The 24,508-nt window shown below is 51.6% G+C and overlaps 1 protein-coding gene across 6 annotated transcripts in view; it reads left to right on the top strand.

Annotated features, from left to right (window-relative positions):
• The first annotated feature begins 1,470 nt into the window (after positions 1 to 1,470).
• PEMT (phosphatidylethanolamine N-methyltransferase) overlaps positions 1,471 to 24,508 on the top strand; it is a 92,653-nt gene continuing 69,615 nt past the window's right edge. The window contains exons 1-2 of one of the 6 annotated variants that reach the window (XM_017895612.1): positions 1,471 to 1,490; positions 18,635 to 18,742. In XM_017895612.1, the coding sequence (XP_017751101.1) occupies positions 18,650 to 18,742 (93 nt within the window). In that variant the 5' untranslated portion in view covers positions 1,471 to 1,490; positions 18,635 to 18,649. Of the gene's footprint in view, positions 1,491 to 2,975; positions 3,333 to 3,458; positions 3,550 to 12,964; positions 13,145 to 18,634; positions 18,743 to 24,508 lie in introns of those variants that run through there. The other 5 variants (XM_017895613.1, XM_017895608.1, XM_017895611.1 and 2 more) reach the window with 5 other exon arrangements.

The raw sequence follows: 24,508 nt of genomic DNA, 5'->3' as shown, positions 1-24,508 counted from the left end.
AGATTCAGAGTAGGGAAAGGTTTAGGTTTTACCCAAAGTCACCCAATAAGCACATGTTAATTTTAGCACTAAAACCCCATTTTAGTGATTGCTGGGAGTTTCTGCAGCCTGATTCAGAATTCATGAGCCGGGGAGGTGGGGGTAGAGAAAAGAGAGGCCATCAGGAGGTTTCCCCTGGGAGCTGTTCCATGATAAACGGTTTCCTATATCTGAAGAGCTGAATCAAGGGCCAAAGAGAGATAACCCTGCAGGTAGAAAGGAACTTTTGTTTGGTAAAGCTTCAGGAAGGGTGACTTTGGGTTAGTGTGTAGCATGAATAACCACCCCTGTCCGTCAGTGGAGCAGGCCACCTCAAGAGATGGGGAACCTGTCATCACTCTCATTACTGGGGACATGTAAGCAGAACTAACTTTTTCTGTTTGCCCAAGGTGCCACAGAAGGAATGTTCCAGTGAGGGAGGTTGGCCTGGATAATTCCTCTATAAGATCCGATTTGGGAGCTTTCGAAGGGCCTAGGCAAGTACTTGTGCCCCAAAGTATCTTTGGCAAGGTTTGTTTCTTTTTTTTTTGATGGAGTCTCACTCTGTCGCCCAGGCTGGAGCGCAGTGGCACAGTCTCAGCTCACTGCAACCTCCACCTCCCAGGTTCAAGCGATTCTCCTGCCTCAGCCTCCTTAGTAGCTGGGATCACAGGTGTGCAGCACCACGCCTGGCTAATTTTTGTATTTTTAGTTGAGATGGGGTTTCACCTTGCTGGCCAGGCTGGTCTTGAACTCCTGACCTCGTGATCTGCCCACCTCGGCCTCTCAACGTGCTGGGATTCCAGGCATGAGCCACTGAGTCCAGCCTGGCCCAGGCTAGAGTGCAGTGGCGCGATCTCGGCTTACTGCAGCCTCCACCTCCTGGGTTCAAGCAATTCTCCAGACTTAGCCTCCTGAGTAGCTGGGATTACAGGCGTGCACCACCATGCCCGGCTAATTTTTGTATTTTTAGTGGAGACAGGGTTTCTCTGTGTTGGTCAGGCTGATCTGGAACTCCTGACCTCATGATCCGCCTGCCTTGGCCTCCCAAAGTGCTAGGATTACAGGCGTGAGCCAGGCAGGAGGTTTTTATCTGACTTGTTTCAAGCTGCAAGTCTGTCTCCTGGGTGGGGTGTTTGCTTTTCACAGAGGAAGGGTGGCCCGGGTGGAGTAGGCTGGAGTGGCGCGTCGGATTGCATCAGTTCTGGTGTGACCTCTTACAGTGGCCTTACTTTGTTCTCAGATAAAGCAAACACACAAAAATTCGTCTTCTGGGCTTAACAAAACAACAGGAGTGACCAGTTAGGTCAGAAGACTGGAGCATCAGTGAAGTGGATGTGTGGTAGGCGGAGGGAAAAGGCTTGCTAAGAAGCCCTCCCGCTGCCACGGGCTCCTCAGAAATGGCTCTGCCTCTAGCAGCTCTGCCTGGACACTGAGCAGGGAAAGGCTTCTGACACTCATTAGTAATAGTGGTAAGTCAAAGAACCAGCTCTGAACCTGTATCCCCAGCCCTGCCGGGAGCCAGTGCTTACTGAGCACTTCCCACAGGCTAGTTCCTGGGTGAGAGTTTTACCAACATGTATTTCCCTTTTACTTTGAGGAAAATGAAGGTGGGCTCAGTCACAGAGCTAGTGCATGCTCCAAAGCCAGTCTTTCTGTCTCCTTGGTTGGCCTGCCCCATCCTAGCGATGTTGTGAAGATTGGGACTATCTATAAAGCAGCACACAGTGGCTGCTCAGTAAATGCTCAATACTGGTAGGTGCTGTGGGCCAAGATGGAGAGAAATCGGCCACCTGGAGCAGGAAGCAGCTGACTGCACAAGTCCTGCCTGAGTCCCCAGCAGGCTGGGTGACTGAGCAAATCTTAGAACCTCTCAGTCTATTTCCCCATATTACGTAACACCTGGCTACAAAAGGGTTTCTTTTTTTCTTTTTCTTTTTTTTTTTTGAGACGGAGTCTTGCTCTGTTGCCCAGGCTGGCACGCAATGGCGCCATCTCTGCTCACTATAACCTCCGCCTCCTGGGTTCAAGCGATTGTCCTGCCTCAGCCTCCTGAGTAGCTGGGATTACAGGTGCACGCCACCACGCCCGGCTAATTTTTGTATTTTTAGTAGAGACGGGGTTTCACCGTGTTGGTGAGGCTGGTCTCCAACTCCCGACCTCAGGTGATCCGCCCACCTCGGCCTCCCAAAGGGTTGGGATTACAGGCCTGAGCCACCACACCCGGCCTACAAAAGGGGTTCTTTTGGGACCCAATCATCTAAACTCTTCCCTTCAATTTGCCCCCCTCCATCACTACTCCACAGCTCACCTGTCTTTTCTCTGTTCTTTAGGGTACCCGTCCTGTCTCCAGGCCTTTGTACATACCATTCGTCTTCCCTTGTTTGCCCTGCCCTCACACTTGGCACGTCTGGCACCTCCCCTGCACATTCTAAGACAGCATTTGATCCACCTCGTTTTTTGCATCACAGTAGTCATCCAAATTATAACCCTTTATTCACGTTTGTCTTTTATCTCAGTCAGGAGGCAGCGAGGGTGGGGGACTCTGTGTTGTTCCCTCCAGTACCCTCAGCGCACAGACTAGTTCAGAAAATACTCGAGAGTGAATGAGAGAATGAATGAAAAAATGAGTGGACGAGGGGTCTTTGGCAGAGCTAAAGAGCCTGGGCGCCGCGGGGGCGGGAAGCTCCAGGCAGTGCTTGTTCCGCACCGCCCCCAGAGTAAAGTGAATTTCAGAAGGGGACGGGGACCCTGGGAGTGTGTTACCCAGGCCAAGTCCAACACCGCAGGGGGCTGGGTGGGAAACTACTTATAGCTACGAACTGCGGCCCCCGGCCTCTAGCCCCATCGCCGCCAGCCAAGGGCGGGGACGCCAGGTCAGTTGGAGGGTCCGGTGCAGCAGGCGGCGACCAAAGGCACCGGTCGGGAGGTCGGATCCAAGGGGATTCTGCCACGTGGCTGCCTCGGAACCGGCAGGCTGTGCCGCGAAAGACACTGGGACTTGTAGTTTTCATCTCTTCTAGACCCTGTCGCGAGCTCTCAGATAAAGAGGCGCTTCGTGGTGATGGGGAACTACATTTCCCAGAAGGCCAGGCTATGTTGGGGTCACCGGGAAAGAGCCCCGGCTGGCGGCACTTACTCGGCGCTATAGGGCCCGTTCCGGGGGCGCGTGGCTTCAAGGGGGGGGCCTGCGTGGTTCCTCCTGAGGCGGCCCCCGGATGAAGAGATCTGGGGACCCGGGAGCCAAGCCTACGAGTAGCTCGGTGGCGGGTCCTGACTGCTGCGGAGGCCTCGGCAATATTGATTTTAGGCAGGTACTGACGGCACCGGACCGCCGCGGAAACGGGGAGAGGGATCTGGAAGGCCCGAGGGGCGTGAAAGCGTGCGGCGAGGGGGCGGGGCCGCCAGTTCCCAGGCAATGGAGGCGTGGCGTGGCAGGGGCGGGGCTCTGCGTGCGGGGTCGCTGCGTGCGGGAGCGCTGGCTGTTGTCTCTGTGTGTGCGTGTGCGCGCGCGTGTAAACCTCAGATTGCGTAAGTCAGAGAGGGGGGCGTTCCTGAGCTCGTCTGGTTGTGTGCCCGTGTGTGGCCCTGAGATTGTGTGAGTCTCAGAGGTTGTGCGTGTTAGTCGTTGGACTTGTGTGTGTCTCACTGAAATTATGTGATGCTCTTAGAGTGTGCGGGAGAGTGAGTGTGAGTGTGTATGACCGAGGCTGTGTGTGACTGAGTGACTGAGCGTGGGCGAGGGTGAAGGAGACCCATTATATGTTTGGGAGTGTGTTGTGTGGCCCCTGCTCCCGTCCATCCCCCAGGGTCAGGAGGCCAGCTTTTGCCCAGAGGGAGGAGAGTGATGGGGATCCTGCATCTCTCCCAGCCGGCCCTGAGCAGGCTGCAGACCACCGTCCAACCCATTCGGGGCCAGGATGGGTGCGACCGGCCCCAAAAGCTGGGGACCTGGCCAGCCTACTGAGGCTGCCCTCTACAGAGTCCTAGGCCGGAGAGTGCCTGTCCTGGCATCTCCCCAGGCTCCCAATTCCAATGGATTCCAGTTTCCAACCTCTCCTGCATTCTCCCTTCTATCAAAGCTTCCTCTGAGATACTCCATTTACCTTTTTCATCACCCACTCTTCATGAAGCCTGTAAGGCACATCTCTTCTCTAAGCAGCTTCTAATCCAGTTCCTTCACTCCCTTCATTCCTTACTCACATGTGGGTTTATTCACTCACTGATCCAGCCAGTATGATTCAGGGCCTGCTGAGGGCCTCCTGTCACTCAGAAGGTTAAGGGCACTTCTTTCACTGAGCTTTCATTCTAGGGAGGGAGACTATAGGCCTGGAAAGCCAGAGAGTTATCTAAAGGAGCTAACACCAGTTAGTGTTTAGAAGAGTGAATAGCTGATGGGGAGGTGGGATTGAAATCCCAAGAGAGCCTGTTGCCCTATCTGCGAGAGAGGGACCTGGGATCTGAGAGCCAAAGGGTCAGTCAGTGGGGCAAGATGCCCCAGTGGAGGGAGGCAGGTGCGAAGCCCTCCAGGAGGCGCAGGAGCAGATGGGCCGCTGGCCCTGAGGGAGCGCAAGGCCGTTGGCCAGATCGGTGCTCAGCAGAGGACAGGAAGAAAACTATTACTTTAGTAAACTGTTCATTGAATTACAACATGCAGTCAGATGAGTGACAGGTCCTACCCCTACAGCTCCTGCATTTTCACCAGGTGAACCTATATCTGATAATCCTCAGATCAAGATGGGAGGTCGTGATCACCTCCAGGGGCTGCCCTCAGAAGCCACCACGTAGAAGGGTGGGTGAGGGAGCCATGTAGAAGGGGGGCAGAATGCAAGAGGGCAGTGTCCTGTTGCAGACCCAGCTAGGGGCTGCCCCAGGGCCTGCCAGTGGGCAGGGGAGACTAACTGGGTGTGTGAGGGATGGGCTTCTCTGCTCTTTTCCTTTCTCCCTGGGGCTGTGTAGCTGGAGAGAGCTGGGGCTGGGGTTTGGGTCAGGGTGACCCTCGTTGACTAACATTCTGTTTTCTTCTGCTGTCCTTGTTGGTGCAGTTAAGCTTCCTGTTGCCAAGGGATTTTTCTTAAAAAAAGAAGGAAAGAAAGAAACACACAACATACAACGTTACGTATTTGCTTATGTGGTAGCTCTCCTCCCTCCTCAATCGAAATCTCGGGTCTTAAAATATGTCAGTCCCTGGCCTGAGAGAGTTGCAAGCGTTTTCTTCACCCCATGGGTGTCTGAGCTTCAGGATCTCAGGTGCTAACCCTGTGCTGTCCAGTAGAAACATCATGTGCCACATGCATAATTTGAACCGTTCTGGTAGCCACATTAAATTAGTAAGAAGAAATAGAAAATAGCAAAGAAATAGAAAAAATAATTTTAACAATATATTTTCTTGTTATCAAAATATATATCAAAAACATTTCATCCCGTGGTACTCCAAGCTGTGGCACCGCCTGTGACCAGTGGCTGCCATGTCATAACAAACAGTGCTGCTCTGGGTACCATGCCCTCCACCAGCTCTTTTCTGGGCCTGTTTCAGCAGGTACAGAATCTTGCATTTGTTTTTAATAAAAAAAAAAAAAAAATCAGCCGTTGGGGCCAGGCATGGTGGCTCACACCTATAATCCCAGCACTTTGGGAGGCCGAGGCGGGCGGATCACCTGAGATCGGGAGTTTGAGACCAACCTGACCAACCTGGAGAAATCCCGTCTCTACTAAAAATACAAAAACTTAGCTGGGCAAGGTGGCGCATGCCTGTAATCCTAGCTTCTCAGGAGGCTGAGGCAGGAGAATCACTTGAACCCAGTAGGTGGAGGTTGCGGTGAGCCGAGATCACGCCATTGCGCTCCAGCCAGGCCAACAAGAGCAAAACTCTGTCTCAAAACAAAAACAAACAAACCAAAATATCAGCCATTGGACTGAGGAGTTAGGGTGAAGAGTGTGCCCGCTGCAGCCTCATTGACTGAGGCCCTTTTGCTCCTTGTTGCCCTCCCTGCCAGGGGATTCTGGAGCCTTGCTCCTCAGCTGGGCAGCTGCCTGAAGGCAGTGGGGTGGCAGATGGATGAGAGCAGGGTCTGCATCTTGCTGTCCACAGGCAGGGGCACCTCCAGGATTCAGAAGATGGCTCCAGTAGGGCCTAGGGGTATGGGCACCGAGGCTGGCAGAGCACACTGAGGTCCTCAGAGCGAGGGCACATGCCCAGGTCTCAGGTCCCTTTTCCATAGAGAATCACCTGCTTACCACAGCGGGTGAGTGATGATGTCTCCAGCTTGGTGTTGGTGTCAAGAAGAATGGGGACAGTAAGGGGGTTATGGTGAAGATCAGAATGAGATGAGGGGTGTAGAGAAGCCTTAGGAAGTGTCGAGTGCAGCCCACCTGAGGGTGGTCGTCAAGAAGGCGAAGCCCTTGTATTCAGAAGGCTCAGAGACCTGGGGCTGGTGACACAGGTCACTGTGTGTAGTATGGGCACCTGAGCAAGGCGCTGGAGGCAAAACCCTGATGCCTTTCAGAGAAAGATGTTTGCCTCTATACAAAATGGTTTCTAAAACTTTTTTGATTGTATTACTTTAGTTGAAATAAACATTAGGCCGTTATATTAGATGAGTTACTCTGTAGTGTTTTCAAGGCCATACATTTTGTCTTCAGTAATTTTGGCATCAGCCAAGACAGAGCAGGGTTGAAGCTTTCCATGGCAGCTCATCAAAACCTTGGGCAAATGACAGATACTCTTGGAGCTTGTTTCCCCTGCCTCTGTTGAGATGATACTGTTTTTCTTCATTGAGCTGTAAATATTAATTACATTGATGTTTTGAATGCTGAACCAGCTCTGGATTGCTGGGGTGATCCCTGGCTGGTCCTGACGTGTTATCATTATCCCTTGTATATATTGCTGGATTTGATTTGCTCTAATTTTGGGGGGATTTTCTTTCTTTGTCTGGTTTTATTTGATTTATTTATTTTAAGGCAGAGTCTCGCTCTGTCGCTCAGGCATGTATTCAGGAGTGCAGTGGCGTGATATCAGCTCACTGCAACCTCTGCCTCCCGAGTTCAAGCAATTCCCCCACCTCAGCCTCCGGAGTAGCTGGGATTACAGGTGCACCCACCACCGTGCTCGGTTTTTTTTTTTTTTTTTTTTTTTTGTATTTTTAGTAGCAACAGGGTTTCACCATGTTGGCCAGGCTGGTCTCGAACTCCTGACCTTAAGTGATCCACCCACTTTGGCCTCCCAAAATGCTGGGATTACAGGCGGTGAGCCACCGCACTGGCCTGGTTTTAGTGTTAGGGTAATACAGTGAGTTGGGAAGTGTTGCCTCCCTCTTCCATATTCTGGAAGAGATTGTGTGGAATTGGAATTATTTTTTTCCTTAAATGTTTGGTAGAATTCATCCAGGGAAACCATCTGGGCTCAAGGTTTTCTTTTTTTAGGTTTTAAGCTATGAATTCAATTCCTTTAAAAGATAAAGGATTATTTCTTAAATGAATTTTGGCAGTTGTGTCTTGCAAGAATCAGTTCATTTCATCTAAGTTACTTAATTTGTGTTATTCATAGTATTCCCTTATTATCACTTCAATGTTTGTGAGGTCAGTAGAGAAGTCCCCTCTTTTATTTCTGATATTAATATTTCGTGTCTTTTCTCTTTTTTTCTTGGTCAGCCTGGCTGGAGGTTTCTCAATTTTATCGGGAAAAAAATTTTCCTCAAAGAACCAACTTTGGGTGTGATTTTTGTTTTCTCTTTTGTTTTCGTGTTTTCAATTTGATTGATTTTTGCTTATCTTTAATTTTTTTGTCCTGCCTCCTTTGGGTTTAACTTATTCCTCTTTCTCCAATTTCTTTCTTTTCTCCCTCCCTCCCTGCCTTCCTCCCTCCCTTCCTTCCTTCCCTCCTTCCCTCCTTACCTCCTTCCCTCCTTCCTTCCTTCCCTCCTTCCTTCCTTCCTTCCTTGTCTGAGTCTCCCTCTGTTGCCCAGGCTGGAGTGCCGTGGTGCAATCTCGGCTCACTGTTCAACCTCCATCTCCTGGGTTCAAGCGATTCTCCTGCCTCAGCCTCCCAGGTAGCTGGGATTACAGGCACCCTCCACCACGCCTGGTTAATTTTTGTATATTTGGTAGAGACAGGGTTTCACCATGTTGGCCGGGCTGTTCTTGAACTCCTGACCTGAAGTAATCTGACTGCTTCGGCCTCCCAAAGTGCTGGGATTACAGGTGTGAGCCACCGCGCCCAGCCACTCTTTCTCTAATTTCTTAAGGGCAAAGCTTATATTCCTGACCTGGGACTTTTCTTCCTTCCTAATAGATGCCCTGCCTTAGCCGCATCGCACGGGGTCTCATGTGTTCTATTCTCATTTTCATTCAGTTCAAAATGTTTCTAGATTTCCCAAGACTTCCCATTTGGCCCTCGCGTGCATTCTTTCCACGATCGCTTTCTGTGACTGATTTTGAGTTTAATTCTGTGGTAGTTTGGGAGCATACTGTGTATGCTTTCTATTCGTTTAAATTTAAGGTTTGTTTGATGGCCCCGAGTGTGATCTGTCTTGGTGGCACCAAGGAGACTGCAGGCTTTTCCCAAGGCTGTCGTGTGCTGTGGTCAGGTCCAGCCACTGAATGGCGCTGCTCAGGTCAGCTGTGTCCTCACCGATTTCCACCTGTCTCTCTCTCTCTCTCTCTCTCTTTCTTTTCCTCATTAGACTTTTTTAATGGGTCTCAAAATTCTGTGACAAATTTTTGGTCGTTCCATTCAAAAGTACTGATTTTAAAAACTAGTAAGTCGGTTGGGCACAGTGACTCATGCCTGTAATCCCAGCACTTTGGGAGGCCGAGACGGGCGGATCACGAGGTCCAGAGATCCAGACCATCCTGGCTAACACGGTGAAACCCCATCTCTACTAAAAATACAAAACATTAGCCGGCCTGGTGCCTGTAGTCCTAGCTACGCCGAAGGCTGAGGCAGGAGAATGGCATGAACCCAGGAGGCGGAGCTTGCAGTGAGCCGAGATTGTGCCACTGCATTCCAGCCTGCATTCCAGCCTGGGCGACAGAGCGAGAGACTCCAGACTCCGTCTCAAAAAACAAAACAAAACAAAAAAACTAGTAAGTTAAAACTGCCACAGGCAAAAAAGAAAACCAAAGTGGTCCACAAAACATTCTCTTTTCCTTCTGAAGGTTCTACGATGCATTGTTATCATTAACCAGTCTTTTACTATTAAATTTAAATGGCCAATTGAAACAAACAGGCACGGGCGCGGTGGCTCAAGCCTGTAATCCCAGCACTTTGGGAGGCCGAGACGGGGGATCACGAGGTCAGGAGATCGAGACCATCCTGGCTAACATGATGAAACCCCGTCTCTACTAAAAAATACAAAAAACTAGCCGGGCAAGGTGGCGGGCGCCTGTAGTCCAGCTGCTCGGGAGGCTGAGGCAGGAGAATGGCGTGAACCCGGGAGGCGGAGCTTGCAGTGAGTTGAGATCCGGTCACTGCACTCCAGCCCGGGTGACAGAGCGAGACTCCGTCTCAAAAAAAAAAAAAAAAAAAAAAAAAGAAACAAACAGTTCTGAGACCTTCTTCCACCACTGATTAAGACTGGGGTGCAAATATTAGGGATAATATTCATTTAGCTTTCTGAGCTTTTTGGGCAGACTTGGTGACCTTGCCAGCTCCAGCAGCCTTCTTGTCCACTGCTTTGATTCTGTCAGTCACTGAGAGGACTGTGGAGGGCCCTAACAAGAACTGTGGATTTGTCTTTTCCACCTTTTAGTTCTGTCCACTTTTGCTTCATACCTCACCTCACTTCTTTTTGTTGTTGTTGTTTTTGTTTGTTTTTGAGATGGAGTCTCACCCTGTCAAAAAAAAAAAAAAAAAAAAAAAAGAAACAAACAGTTCTGAGACCTTCTTCCACCACTGATTAAGACTGGGGTGCAAATATTAGGGATAATATTCATTTAGCTTTCTGAGCTTTTGGGCAGACTTGGTGACCTTGCCAGCTCCAGCAGCCTTCTTGTCCACTGCTTTGATTCTGTCAGTCACTGAGAGGACTGTGGAGGGCCCTAACAAGAACTGTGGATTTGTCTTTTCCACCTTTTAGTTCTGTCCACTTTTGCTTCATACCTCACCTCACTTCTTTTGTTGTTGTTGTTTTTGTTTGTTTTTGAGATGGAGTCTCACCCTGTCGCCCAGGCTGGAGTGCAGTGGTGTGACCTCAGCTCACTACAACCTCTGCCTCCCGGGTTCGTGTGATTCTCCTGCTTCAGCCTCCAGAGTAGCTGGGATTACAGGTGCCCGCCATCACGTCCGGCTAATTTTTGTATGTTTGGTGGAGATGGAGTTTCACCATGTTGGCCAGGCTGGTCCTGAACTCCTGACCTCAGGTGATCCACCCACCTTGGCCTCCCAAAGTGCTGGGATTCCAGGCGTGAGCCACCACACCCAGCTGCTCACTTCAGTTCTTAATCTGAAGAGTGGGCACGCCTCACAGGGTTGTCACCAGGACTCAATGACACAGTTGTCACAGCCAGCGTCTGTCTAGCTGTCGCCCCCGCCAGGCTCTGCACTGAGTGCTGTCCTTGCACTTTCTCATTTAATCCTCCTGGCGTCCCATGGCACCTCTACCATTCCCACCTCACAGGCAAGGAAGCGGCACTTAGTGAGGGGAGATGGCTGCCCGCCGTGGCATGGGTGTCCCTGTCTCATCAGCAGTCTGTTCTGCCTCCTGCATGTCCCTTGCCAGAGCTTGGCAGGTGGTTCACTTGGGAGTGAAGGTTGGCTGGCTTATTGTTACTATTGTCTTCAAACTACAATGTGTATTTATACAGAGACACAGTAGCACCTAGCAGGTTCTGTCCTGGGCCCTGAAGGTGAAAGTAAAGAAAAGGAGGATGACCGGGCTTGGTGTCTCACACTTGTAGTTTCAGTACTTTGGGAGGAGGCTGAGGCAGGAGGATCACTTGCCCCAGGAGTTCCAGACCAAACTGGGCAATGTGGTAAGACTCCGTGTCTACAAAATTAAAAAAATTAGCCAGGTGTGGTGGCGTGCACCTGTAGTCCTAGCTACTTGGGAGGCTGAGGCAGTAGGATTGCTTGAGCCCAGGTGTTTGAGGCTGCAGTGAGCTATGATCAGGCCCCTGCACTCCAGCCTGGGAGACAGAGTAAGACCCTGTCTCAAAATAATAATAATAATAGTAATACTACTAATAATAATGAAAGAAAAAAGAAAATGGGGGTGAAGCCCACAACCAGCAGAGGAGTGAGAAGAGGCAGCCCAGCGTGGAGGAGAGCAGGGCCTTGAGAAGCACGGTCTTACCCGCAAGCCCCACGCCCACCCATGCTGGAGCATGTGAGCCGTCAGCGCCTTTTGAGTTTGGCGCCGGTCACACTTGTTAAATGAAGAATGAATGACATTTCACCCTCTTGAAAGGAGTTATGGATCTGGGGAACTGGAGCAGCTGCCATCCATTTCGTTTTACTTTGGGTTCTAGAGACCACAGTCGCACTGTGATGTCTAACTTCCTCCCCTCCTGCCATGAGATGGTCTTTGCTGCCCAGGGCTTGCCTGACCTCAGATTCCAGCATGGGGGTCAGTGTTCCCTCTCTGGCTATTCCTTTAGGATTTGTGTCTTCCCAGGAGGGTCCCTCCAGAGAGTGAGAGGTGAGAGGGACCTGTATTAGTTGACATTAAGCAGACAGAGTAGAGGGGCCACCAGTCTCGGCCCTGAGTGTGCTCTGTACTTTTACATCTGGTCTCGCTTCTGTGCAGAAGGTAACCTCAGGTGGCCTGTCTCATCACCCTCATTCCACTCAAGAGAAACCTGGGCTTAGATTGGTCATGGAGGCTTGCCATGGTCCCTCGCGGCGGGTGGTGAAGCTCCCAGCTCAGACAGTGGCTGCCAAAGGCCAGAGTCCTCTGAGCCAGGTGGCCTTCTGTGTGGAAAAACAGGGTCAGGGGGCTGGCTTAAAGTGAAATGGCTTTCCCTTTCCTACCAGAGAATAAACTTTTCCTTTTTTTTTTTTTTTTTTGAGATGAAGTTTTGCTCTTGTTGCCCAGGCTAGAGTGCAGTGGGGCGATCTCGGCTCACTGCAATATCTGCTTCCTGGGTTCAAGCAATTCTCCTGCTTCAGCCTCCCTAGTAGTTGGGATTATAGGTGCCTGCCAACGTGTCTGGCTATTTTTGTATTTTTAGTAGAGACGGAGTTTCACCTTGTTGGCCAGGCTAGTCTCGAACTCCTGACTTTCAGGTGATCTGCCTGCTTCGGCCTCCCAAAGTGCTGGAATTACAGGCGTGAACCACCAGGCACGGCCAGATAATAAATTTCTCTGTCTCTCTCTCTCTTTTTTTTTTTTTTTTTTGAGATGCAGTCTCACTCTGTTGTCCAGGCTGGAGTGCAGTGGCACTATCTTGGCTCACTGCAACCTCTGCCTCCTGGGTTCAAGTGATTCTTCTGCCTCAGCCTCCCCAGTAGCTGGGACTACAGTTGCGCGTGCTGATTTTTGTATTTTTAGTAGAAACGGGGTTTCACCATATTGACCAGGCTGGTCTTGGACTCCTGGCCTTGTGATCCACCTGCCTCGGCCTCCCAAAGTGCTGGGATTACAGGTGTGAGCCATTGGGCCCAGCCCAGAGAATAAAGTTCTTAGAGGAAAAAGGCTCTGGCACACTCATCCTTATGTCTTTGTGCCAGGCACAGGGCTCTAACCCAAAGTTGCCCCAAATAAACATTACCTGAGTCAGCTTATGGTGCCCTGTAGGGCATGAGGGCAGCTCTGGGGGCAGTGGGGGCTGCAGCGCTGCAGGCAGATTCTGCAGGGGTGATGGATCCTAGGAGGACCCCATCCCCTCTCTTGCAGCCCCCACCTATTCCCCTGCCCTTTGTTGTGTGTGGTGTGTGGCCTGGGATCGATGTGACTTTGCCTGTCCGGGCCTGCTGTTTGTCCATGTGTCACAATGTGACACGTTGACCCAATGCAGATCATTCCCTGACCACAGAGCGCTGCTCCTGAGAACCCTGCACTCCTCAATGGAGTGAATTGCCATAAGCCTCTTCCTCACCCACGCTTTGGGGTGTTAACAGCTGAGGCCATTCGTCGGGGAACCGTGGGACCCGAGCTATTCCTGCAGCTCAGCGGACCTCCTGGCTGTGGTGGGTAGCTCCTCTCTTTTAGTCAGATTCCAAGGCCTCTGCAACCTGGAGCCTTGGAGGGGGTTCCATTGGAATTACTGGGTAGCAGAAAGCCGGGACCTCCGCTGTATGAAGGAAGTTGAGGCTGGGAGTGGATGGGAGACCTTCCTTTGGTCAGAGGTGTGCAGGGGAGGCCATCAAGGGAGTCTCTGACACCCGGAGGCAGAGCCTGGATGTGGGACCCAGGACTCTCCTACTCTGCTCATGTCTGACCTGGATGTGGTTCTTTTTTGCCAACCCAGTTTCAGGAGGGAGGTCCACCCTCCTGAGGGGGGTTTTGGAAATAACAGCTATCAGAAAGGGACCTTCATGTCTCTGAGTGGGGATCCGGGAGCTGGGAGGGGCTTCCCTCTGCTGCCTAGAATTCCACTCTGAACCATTAGTCATTCTTTCCAGTGAAGCAGGCGCTTCTCTGGGCAACACAAATCCTCCTCAAGGTGACTGAAGTGACCGGATGCACACCGCCACCCTCCTGAGACAGGCTGACCTGAGGCCACTGGGATCTGGCTACGGGAGGGAGAAGGGGGAGGGGGTGGACATGTTCCAGCTTTGACCAGTTCAGCACTTATTGGGAGACTCAGGTGGATGTCAGCTGCTGCTGGGTTCCCTCAGTGTTAGTTGCTTAATCGTTCAGTGCCTCAGTTTCCCTCCTTCATCTTGGCTCCCACAAAAGGTGAAAAAAGCATATTTCTTGCTCACTTTCCCAGTCTCCTTGGGTTTCAAGACCCAGAAGCACTCACTTTTACCCTTGTCCTTTTTTATGGGGCTTTCTATCCGGTAGGGCTGGCCTTGCTCAGGCTGGCTCTGCTCCTCACTGTCTGGGGTCTGGAGGCTTTGCTCTTTTATCTGCCAAGTGGGCTAACAACAGGGCTTTACTTTTAGGGTGGTTGCGAGGATGGCCAGAGATAGGTGTGCGCTCACTGCCAGGTCCTGTGTTTTCTTGGACCCCCTAGAGTGAGGACCTCCTTAGTGGAGCTCAGCATTTGGTGACTAACATTGAGTTGAATTCCTTATGAAAGGCAGCATTTCCCCCAGGGCCCAGCGGGGAAGCAGTAGAGAGATCATTTACACTCAGGAAGATGCACCTCTCTTAGGTGTAGAGTTGAAGAGGTGCCAGTGATATGGAAAGTGTTTTTCCTGGCCCTGGAAAACGCCCTGTGTCCCTTCCTGGCCCCAGGCTCAGTGTGCCTAGGCCTTTCCTGCTTTCCCCTTTCCCCTAGCTGAGTGAGGCTCTGCTCTGTGACTCACACTCTGCCCTTTCTCCTCTTTGGCTTGGCTAACAGCATGCTGGTCCATAGGTAAGGGTCCATGGGGAGGGCTCTGGGGGAAGTCCAAAGCCAGGAGGCCACTGAGGTCCTTTGCTGTGCCCTGGGGAGCAACCGGCAAAGCCAGGGTTGGGGGAGGGAGTGTATTAGGTGGTTGTGTAAGAGGCAGAATAACAGATGGGCCACGGGAGGATTGGTAATGGGAATGAGACAAGGGAGGGGTGGGGCAAGGCCAGGTTTTGGCTGGGAGCTGAATGGGGAATGGGGAGCGGGTGGAATGGCTGAAAACTGGCCGCTGGCACACTCATAGGGTCTGCTGTGCACATGCAGGGAGATAACTCACCCTCGGTGCACTTCGTAAGTGTCAGGCATGACCAAAGCCAGGACTCTTCCCTGAGCCAGCTTTCCACCCTCCCCCACCAGGCTGTCAAGGGACAGGGCCTTGGAATCGGATGTGTGTGTGTTTTTTTTTTTTTCTTTTGAGACAGAGTCTTGTTCTGTCACCCAGGCTGGAGTGCAGTGGTATGATCTTGGCTCAACTGCAACATCTGCCTCCAGGGTTCAAGCCATTCTTCTGCCTCAGCCTCCTGAGTAGCTGGGACTACAGGCATGTGCCACCATGCCTGGCTAATTTTTGTATTTTTGGTAGAGACAGGGTTTCACCACATTGGCCAGGCTGGTCTCAAACTCCTGACCTTGTGATCTGCCTGCCTGGCCTCCCAAAGTGCTGGGATGGACTGGAGGTGCTTAATAGATGTTATCATCAAACTGAAGATAAGGCCAGGCCTCAGGTTAAGTCCCAGGTTCTAGAAGCTTTGGGACTGCACCAGAGACCTTCCCTCCCCTCCCTTCCCCTCCCTTCAGGGCAGGGCAGCCTGCTCTGAGCCTTGTCCAGTTGTCCTTCATGAGTGGCCAGTGCCTGCTCTGGAGAGTGTGGGGCTTGGCTCACAGCCCCAGGCGTTTGGAGGCACCTGCTGGAGTGCCAGGCCTTGTTGGCTGCAGGCGCTGGGCAGGCACTGCGCGGGCCCGAGGCTGTGTCACAGCTAGCAAGTGGTGCTTCCCTGGCGTTCCTTCTTCCTGGCCATTGTGGAGTAGGCTTTTTTAGTCATTCGCTTATTGATGTTCCACGCCCTAATTGCCATGGCCATCACCCATCAGCTGTTCTCTCCAGATTCCAGGTAGCAGTGACTTTGGTCCATGTTGGGCTACTTCATCCTCAGGAGGGTCTGAATTGGAGCGTATTTGTTTGTTTGTTTGGTTTTGAGACGAAGTGTTGCTCTGTACCAAGTGGAGTGCAGTGGTGCATCCTTGGCTCACTGCAACCTCACAAGCTCATGTTGAACCCCTACCTCCCTGGGTTCAAAGTGATTCTTCTGCTCGTTCCGAGTAGCTGGGATTACGGTATGCTCCACCCATCCTGCTAATTTTTTATTTTTAATAGAGAGGGGGTTTACTATGTGGCAGGCTGGTCTGGAATCCTGACCTCAGGTGATCCACCCATCCGGACCTTCAAAGTTCTGGGTTATAGGCGTGAGCCATTGCGCTGGCTAGAGCCATTTTAATATTGCTTAGCTCTGGCCCTTGCCCTGTAGTGAGATGAATGTTTGCACCTCAGGGATGCAGGCTGTACAGGATAGAGAGGGCCACACATAGGCAAGGGAAAAGGATGCAGTCATAGCGGAAGAATGGCTTATTATGGTAGACGGTGCGGGAATCCATGGTCCACCCTGCAAGGTGGCTGGTAGCAAGTGCAGCTTATGTCAGGAGACTGTCATTTGGGGAAAAGCAAGGATTGGGAGTGGAGGCTGTGCTTGCCCCCCAAGGGCTGGCGTGCCCTGCGGCAGGAAAGACCATCTCCTCCCCACCCCTTCCCCAAAATGTGGGGATAAAGTGCTCTTTGACAGTTAATTTACTGTATTTCCAATGCAATAGAACAAAATACACCATTATGGGTAAAAGATCACGCTCGTCGATGGATTTATTTTAAAAAAAATTTTGTTTGTTTTTAGCTTTTTTTAAAAGCTTTTTATTTTATACTTTTAAGTTCTGGGGTACATGTGCAGAGTGCGAGGTTTGTTACGTAAGATTACACGGCATGGTGGTTTGCTGCACCATCAACCCTATTCTTACATTAGGTATTTCTCCTAATGCTCCATCCCGTCCCTAGCCCCCCATCCCCAACAGCCCTGGATGTGATGTTCCCCTCTTGTGGAATGCTTCATGAATTGTGCTTCATGCTTTTGCGGGCCATGCTAATCTTCTCTGTATCATTCCAATTTTAGTATATGTGCTGCGCGAAGCAGGCACACTTTACACTTCGTTTCGTATACATTTGTATTAAAAAAATTTTTGAGTTGCATGTGGAGAGACGTGTAATATTTTACGTGCATTTTGACAGTTTTTTATTTTAAATTAATTCTTAATTTATTATTTATTTATTTTGAGACGGGGTTCTGCTCTGTCACCAGGCTGGGAGTGCATGTGGCACCCATCTCGGCTCATGCACGCTCCCACTCCCCAAGTTCATGCCATTTCCTGTCCCAGCCCCGGAGTGCTGGGCGTGTTACAGGCGCTGATGCCGGGGTTAATACTGTATTTTAGTAGATATGGCAGTTCACCGTGTTGCCAGTATGGTCCTCTTGTGACATCGTGATCCACCTGCTCGTGCATCCAAAGTCTGGGTATCCAGGCCGTGAGCCACCGCGCCTGGACCTATTTATTTTTAAATTATTATTAATTTTTTTGAGGGACGTGTTGCCCAGGCTGGAGTTCAGTGGCCGATCACACTCAACTGCAGTTTCTCAAATGGTACCCACTGTGGTCTCTGCTCGATCTTTTGTCTTGGTTTATTAGTTATTGTTGAATTATGCCCTATGTTCTATGATTTTTGTGTAGTATCTAGTGTGTTCTTACTTTGTTTATGACTGTCTCAACTCCGGCCACTCAAGTGGTTCCTCCCACCTTGGCCTCCAGGAGCCAGGAGTATTGTAGTGAGCTATGAACGCCCACTGCAGTCCAGCCTGCGACACAGGAGACTCTGTTTTCTTAAAAAAAAAAGAAAAAAAAAGAAAATTGGCCGGCCGGTGGCTCAGCTATTCAATCCAGCATTTGGACAGAAGGCGGGAGACGGGCGGATACGATCAGCACGGTCAGGAGCTCGAGACCTCCTGAGGGACGAGGTGAAACGTGTCTTACTAAAAAAAAAATACAAAAACTAGGTGGCGCGTGCGGGCCCTGTAGTCGCCAGCTATCGGGAGGGTGAGGCAGAGAATGGTGTGACTGGGAGGGGAGGTTGCAGTGAGCCATGAGATTGTGCCCTTGCACTCGCTGGTGCGACAGAGGAGACTCGTTCAAAAAAAAAAAAAAATTTAAAACTGAATATTTGGTAGTATATTTTGTGGTGTTTTCTAGAAATTTCTATCTAGGCACTGAATCGTGCAGCCTGCTCTACTACTCGACCGTGTGTCTGAGAACATTTCACAGTGTTGTGTGTAGACCTAGTGCTTTTAACTGCTGTAGTTTAGCTGCTGTAGGAATGGGCCATGGCTTTTTTCATTTCTTTGGTCGCTGGACACCTCAGTTGTTCGTCATTGTTCCTGATGTTTTCATGCAAGCTGATGGGGAGGGGGGCAGTGTCCACGTGCCCTCTGTATGCGAGTGGGGTGGCTGGGGTGTGGGTGCACACTTTTTCAGTTTACCTTGCGCCAAGATTTTGTGTGCACTCAAGATTGTGCCCTGTCGAATGTGGGTGAGGAGAGGCGCACCACTGTTGTTTTAATTTGCTTTTACCTGATTCCTAGTGAGGTTGAGCATCTCTTCACATTTATTTCAGCTGCTTGGGTTTTCTCTGGGGCCTCTGAGAACCCTCATCCCGGAGGGTCTCGGTCACACCAGGGTTGGTGTCACCTCCCTTCAGGGCACCAGGCACCCCTCTTCAGAGGTGCTGATTTCCTCATCTGGCGTCCAGGCACACTTCTGCGGCCGCCCTCCCAGGGCATGACACAGCTCATTAGGTTTCAGATTTTTATCTTCCCTTTTATGAGACTACACTGTAGTAACCTTTGCTGGACTTTGATGTTCCCAGGCCTCCCGGCATGTTCCCAGAGGGTAACTTTGTCTCCGACTCCTAGGGGCTCACAGGCCCTGCTGTGTCTGAGCGGTGCTGATGCTGGCTCTGTCCCTGCAGGCAGACCTCTGCGTTATGACCTGGCTGCTGGGCTACGTGGACCCCCTGGATCCCAGCTTTGTGGCTGCCGTCCTCACCATCACCTTCAATCCGCTCTACTGGAATGTGGTAAGTGATATGCCTGACACTGTCCAGACGGGAGTATCCCATTGCTGGCTGAGCCCCACATGCAGGGGATCGCGGCGGTTGCTGCTGGCTGGCCAGACAGACAGACAGACAGCTCTGCTCTTCCCTCCCGTGTCTGTCACTGGCTGGTGTGGAGTACTAGGCGCTTCCTGCCCTCTCGCCTTGGGGGTCCAGCAGCCATTGGGCTGTCCAGGCTGGTGTCAGGATGGTCCAGGACTGCAGGGGTGGCCCTCCTAGCCTCACAAGAGCCTGCAGGAGAACGCTGCCCCACAGTGGGGCTGCCATTGGTCACATGTGCCCGGCAATCTGGTGGCCTTCTCATGCATGAAGTGGGTTGTCCAGGAAGTAGGGGCTCTCTTCCCTGTCTGCCATGTCACACAGTAAAACCACTTGCTTGTGAACCCCCCACCTCTCGTGTGTTCCATAAACACGGTTATTTTTCCCACATGAAGCTTCCTGCAAAACGGCCTGCACATTCAGGACCCAGGTGAGCTGGGTAGCAGGAGCAAGCCGACATGAGTTGAAAACAAGCAGCCAGCATGGCACCAGCTCCTGATGGGTGCCAGGGGATGTTTGGGTGCCCGGGCACCAGCACCGAGGGGTGGGTGGACTGCATGGGAAGTGGGCTCTGGGCCCTTTCAGGAAAGTGTAGGAGGGGAGGGCCATCAGCTCCTTCTTCAGCCTTTCTGAGATGACCCCCGCTACTCCCCAGACTGGGGGGTGAAGCTCTTGGCGTTCCTGGCCTGCTCTCCCAAGACTGTCTCTGGGCGGTGCTTCTGGGCTGTTTCCCGGGGATCCTGCTGGGGGAGTGGGTGGTCCCGGGGCTCAGCGGGGGTTGGGCTTGCTGATGCAGAGCCCTGAGCACCCTGTGATCACCCCCGAGGCTAATCTGCAGAGTAAGGCCAGGATCAGCGTCAGCCGCACATTGTTCCAGACAGTTTTCATTTAAGGTGAGCCCTTGATCCCAGGGCAGAACAGAACATGTTTTTCATTTAGTTTATGACTTGAGATTTTTCTCCATCTGGTGAGAGAAGTGGGTGGGGGCTGGCCTGCTCATGTCAAAGACAGTGCATTCCAAAGAATGCCCTGTCCCTGCTGTCCTGAACATGCTGGACACGCTCCGAGGATGGATGCCCCGGCGGTCCACAGAGGAGGGGCTTCAAGGGGAGGTTCAGAGGTAGGACTGAGACTGGCGAGCTTGGCGTAGCCAAACACAGGCCTCCTGGATACCCCTTTCTTCTGAGAAGCCTTGGCTGGGCTGGGGAGCACCTGTACTCTCAGCCACACCGTCCCTAGCTGGCCCCAACCTCCTGACATGGGCCCCTGTAGCCAGGTCTGCAGCCGTGGTGCCTGGCCGTCCTGGCATTCCCACCCACTGCCTGGCCTGCATGCTTCCCCTCTCCTTTCACCTTTGCACGCACCCATCATGCCAGAGATATGAGGTAGTGAAGGGTGAAGAGGATGTTTGGAAGCTGAAAAATGGTCCTGCAAAGACGTCCACATCCTGTGAAGGTCTCTTATATGGTGTACACATAAGGGTCTTTGCAGATGTGAGGATGTCAAGGAGCTTGAGCTGGGGAGATGGCCCTGAGTTACCCAGCTGGGCCCTAAGTGCCATTGTGTGTGTCCTTTTAACAACGGGGTGGCACAGGGACATTGACTCACAGGAGTGTCTCGTCACCATGAAGGCAGAGCCTGGAGTGACCAAGCCACTAGCCAAGGCAGGCCAGGCCCACCAGAAGCTGGAAGAAGCAAAAAACGGAGTCTCCCCCAGAGCCTCTGGTGGAAGCACAGCCCAGCCAACACCTTGATTTTGGCCCAGGGGTAACTGACTGGGGATTGCTGTTGTTTTGAGCCCATAAGTTGGTGGTCATTTGTTACAGCAGCCACAGGAAGCGAGGCCGGGGTATTTAAAAAGCCAAAGACCCCTGCTAGAAGATGTCGTGGGCCTAAGCCTTGGGGTGTTGGGTGTGCCGTGCTCTTTCCTGTCTACATTCCTTCTCCACAGCTGGAGCAGGTCCCTGCCCTCTGGCTTCCTGCAGGCCTGACGTTGACCAGCAGTCATTGAGGTACAGGTGGGTCTCCCAGCACTGGGGGCTTGGCTGGCCGAATGCGTAGCGGGTCCTGAGGACGCTTTTATTTATGCACAAGCCCCCTCAGGTCACTTCCCGCTGGCCCAGCCAACAATGTGTTTTTGTGCAGTTCTTTGTGAAGGTTCGTAGTGGCTCATGAATGGCAGAGTGGTTAAGATGCAATAATATTTGGCTGGGCGCTGTGGCTCACGCCTGTAATCCCAGCACTTTGGGAGGCTAAAGTGGGTGGATCACCTGTCAGGAGTTTGAGACCAGCCTGGCCAACCTGGTGAAACCCTGTCTCTACTAAAAATACAAAAATTTAGCTGGATGTGGTGGGGCATGCCTGTATTCCCAGCTACTCGGGAGGCTGAGTGAGGCAGGAGAATCGCTTGAACCCAGGAGGCGGAGGTTGCAGTGAGCTGAGATTGTGCCGCTGCACTCCAACCTGGGTGACAAAAGGAGACTTTATCTCAAAAAAAAAAAAAAAAGATGCAGTAAGATTTGGAAGACAGACAGCATGTGTCTGTGTGTTTGGCATACGGTGTTTTTTTTTTTTTTTTTGGTCATAAACTTTTGATTAGTCTCATTTTGAGAAAGTTTTTCACTGGAACAGTTTGTGGTCATTAGTGGGAGAGACAGCAAGCTCTTCAAAGTGGTTTCAGAAGGAGAAAAGTTACAGAAACAAGTTACAGAAACATGTTGCAGTTCAGTGGGCTGCTGCCGGGGAGAATATCCGGACGGCATCTGGAGTGGGATGACGAGGCCCAGCTCCTGGATGCCAGAAGCCCGATGGGCAGATCAGTTGAGTCAAGGAGTTCGAGACCATCCTGAGGAACATGGCAAAACCCTGCCTCTACAAAAAATACAAAAATTAGCCGTGTGTGGTGGTGTGCACCTGTAGTCCCAGCTACTGGGTTGGCTGAGGTAGCAGAATCACTTTAACCTGGGAGGTCGAGGCTGCAGTGAGCTGTGATCACACTACTGCACCGCGGCCTGGGTGACAGAGCGAGACCCTGTCTTAAAAAACAAAAACAAAAACAGGCCAGCAGGCCACAACCAGGGAAGCACTTAAATAACTTAATAGTTATCAATGCAGTTGTCCCTGGGTATCCACAGGGGATTGGTTCCAGTTCCCCATGGATACCAAAATCGGCAGATGCTCAGGTCTCTGATGGAAAACAATGTTGTATTTGAGTGTAACCTCTGCCCGCCCTCCCGTATACTGTACATCATCTCTAGATTACTTATACCTAATACAGGGTACGTGCTAGGTAGTTATACTGTATTATTTTTTGTTGTTAATTTTTGTTTTTATTTTTTTCTGAATCTTTTCTCTTCTCGTCTCGTCTCGTCTCGTCTCGTCTCGTCTCGTCTCTTTTCTTTTCTTGATGACATCTCCCTCTGTCGCCCAGGCTGGAGTGCAGTGGCGTGATCTTGGCTTACTGCAACCTCTGCCTCTGGGGTTCAAGCGATTCCCCTGCCTCAGCCTCCCAAGTAGCTGGGATTACAGGCGCCCACCACCACGCCCAGCTAATTTTTTTGTATTTTAGTAGAGATGGTGTTTCACCATCTTGGCCAAGCTGGTCTTAAACTCCTGACCTCGTGATCCACCTGACTCGGCCTCCCAAAGAGCTGGGATTATAGGCGTGAGCCAGTGCACCCGGCATTTTTTTTTTTCTTTTCCTTTTTTTTTTGAGACAGAGTCTTGCTCTGTTGCCCAGGCTGGGGTGTAGTGGCACNCCAGGCTGGAGTGCAGTGGCGTGATCTTGGCTTACTGCAACCTCTGCCTCTGGGGTTCAAGCGATTCCCCTGCCTCAGCCTCCCAAGTAGCTGGGATTACAGGCGCCCACCACCACGCCCAGCTAATTTTTTTGTATTTTTAGTAGAGATGGTGTTTCACCATCTTGGCCAAGCTGGTCTTAAACTCCTGACCTCGTGATCCACCTGACTCGGCCTCCCAAAGAGCTGGGATTATAGGCGTGAGCCAGTGCACCCGGCATTTTTTTTTTTCTTTTCCTTTTTTTTTTGAGACAGAGTCTTGCTCTGTTGCCCAGGCTGGGGTGTAGTGGCACGATCTTGGCTCACTGCAACTTCCACCTCCCAGGTTCAAGTGATTCTCCTGCCTCAGCCTCCTGAGTAGCTGGGATTACAGGCACGCATCACTGTGCCTGACTAATTTTTGTATTTTTAGTAGAGATGGGGTTTCACCATGTTGGCCAGGCTGGTCTCGAACTCCTGATCTCAGGTGATCTGCCTGCGTTGGCCTCCCAAAGTGCTGGGATTACAGGTGTGAGCCACCGCGCCTGGCCCCTGAATATTTTTATCCTCAGTTGCTGCGGAGGGCTGGCTGGTGGTGGCAGGACTCGTGCTCAGGTGTTGTGCCCAGTGCATTTCATGCAGTATTTCAATGAATCTTCATAGCAAATGCTATTAATATCCCCTTTGAAGACTGAAGCTTGAAGAGGTTCATTCATACATTCTTCAAATGTTTACTGAGCATCTACTATGTACTGGGCGCCATCCCAGCCCCTGGCCCTCACGCAGCGGCTTCAGTGGTGAATGAATGTATGGCACTGCTGGGGACACAGCTGGCAACAGGAGGGACAGATGGGGGTGATGGTCAGGGAAGGCCTCTCTGATGGGTGTCCTTTGACCAGAAACCTGATTCTCATGCAGGAGAGCCCTCAGGTGTCTGGGGAAGAGCATTCTAGTCAGGAAAACACAAGTGCAAAAGTCCTGGGGCACTCTGAGTGTCCTCAGAGGTTTTAAGGGACAACTGCTGCTGGAGCCAGGCAGAAGGAGAATGGAGGAGCAGGACAGAGAGGTGACTGGGGACAGTGGTGCAGGCCTTGCAAGCCATGGGGAGACATTCCACGGACTCTGAGCTGGAAGCCATTGCAGAGGTGGCATGATCTGAGTCAGAGTTTCAAGGCCACTGCACCAAGGACAGAGGAAAAGAGGTAAAAGTGGAGCTGAGAGGCCAGCAGGCCTCAGATGGCAGCTTGACCACGCTGGGACTGGCGGAGGTGGGAGGAGTGGTCAGAGAGAGCCGAGAGAGGTGGCTTGGCCAGCCCATGATTGGTCCTGAGTGACCCGTGGGAAGCAAGGCCGTTGGCTGCCCTGGGGCAACCGTGGGAGGAGAGGCTTGTGGAGGAAGAACTCTGTTTTGCCTGTGTCAGACACAGATGTCCTTGGGCTCCAGACTACATGTGAAGGCCAGGCATGGTGGCTCATGCCTGTAATCCTAGCACATTGGGAGGTCAAGGCAGGTGGATCGCTTGAGCCCAGGAGTTCAAAACCAGCCCGGGCAACATGGTGAAATGTTATCTCTGTAAAAATACAAAATTCAGCCAGGTGTGGTGGTGACCACCAGCTACTCGGAAGGCTGAGGTGGGAGGGCCACTTGAGCCCTGGGATGGAGGCTGCCATGAGTTGTGCTCAAGCCATTGAACTCCAGTTTGGGTGGCAGAGTGAGACCCTGTTTCCAAAACAAACAAACAAACAAACAAAAAAACAAAAACGAAACAGACTGTGTGTGAGTCTGGACTCCTGGGGAGCTGAGGGCACTGGAGAGGGGCCTTGGCCCCAGGCCCACTGTGTGCCTTTCTGGGCTGTGGTTCTAGGGAATGTTTTCCCAGTGTTGGGCTGGGGTGCTGCCCACGCCTGCTCATCA

Source organism: Rhinopithecus bieti, unplaced genomic scaffold (genome assembly GCF_001698545.2).
Source record: "Rhinopithecus bieti isolate Rb0 unplaced genomic scaffold, ASM169854v2 scaffold_26813, whole genome shotgun sequence".
Classification (NCBI taxonomy): domain Eukaryota; kingdom Metazoa; phylum Chordata; class Mammalia; order Primates; family Cercopithecidae; genus Rhinopithecus; species Rhinopithecus bieti.
The sequence above is the reverse complement of the archived record's forward strand: the minus strand, read 5'-3'. Positions and strand labels throughout refer to the sequence as shown.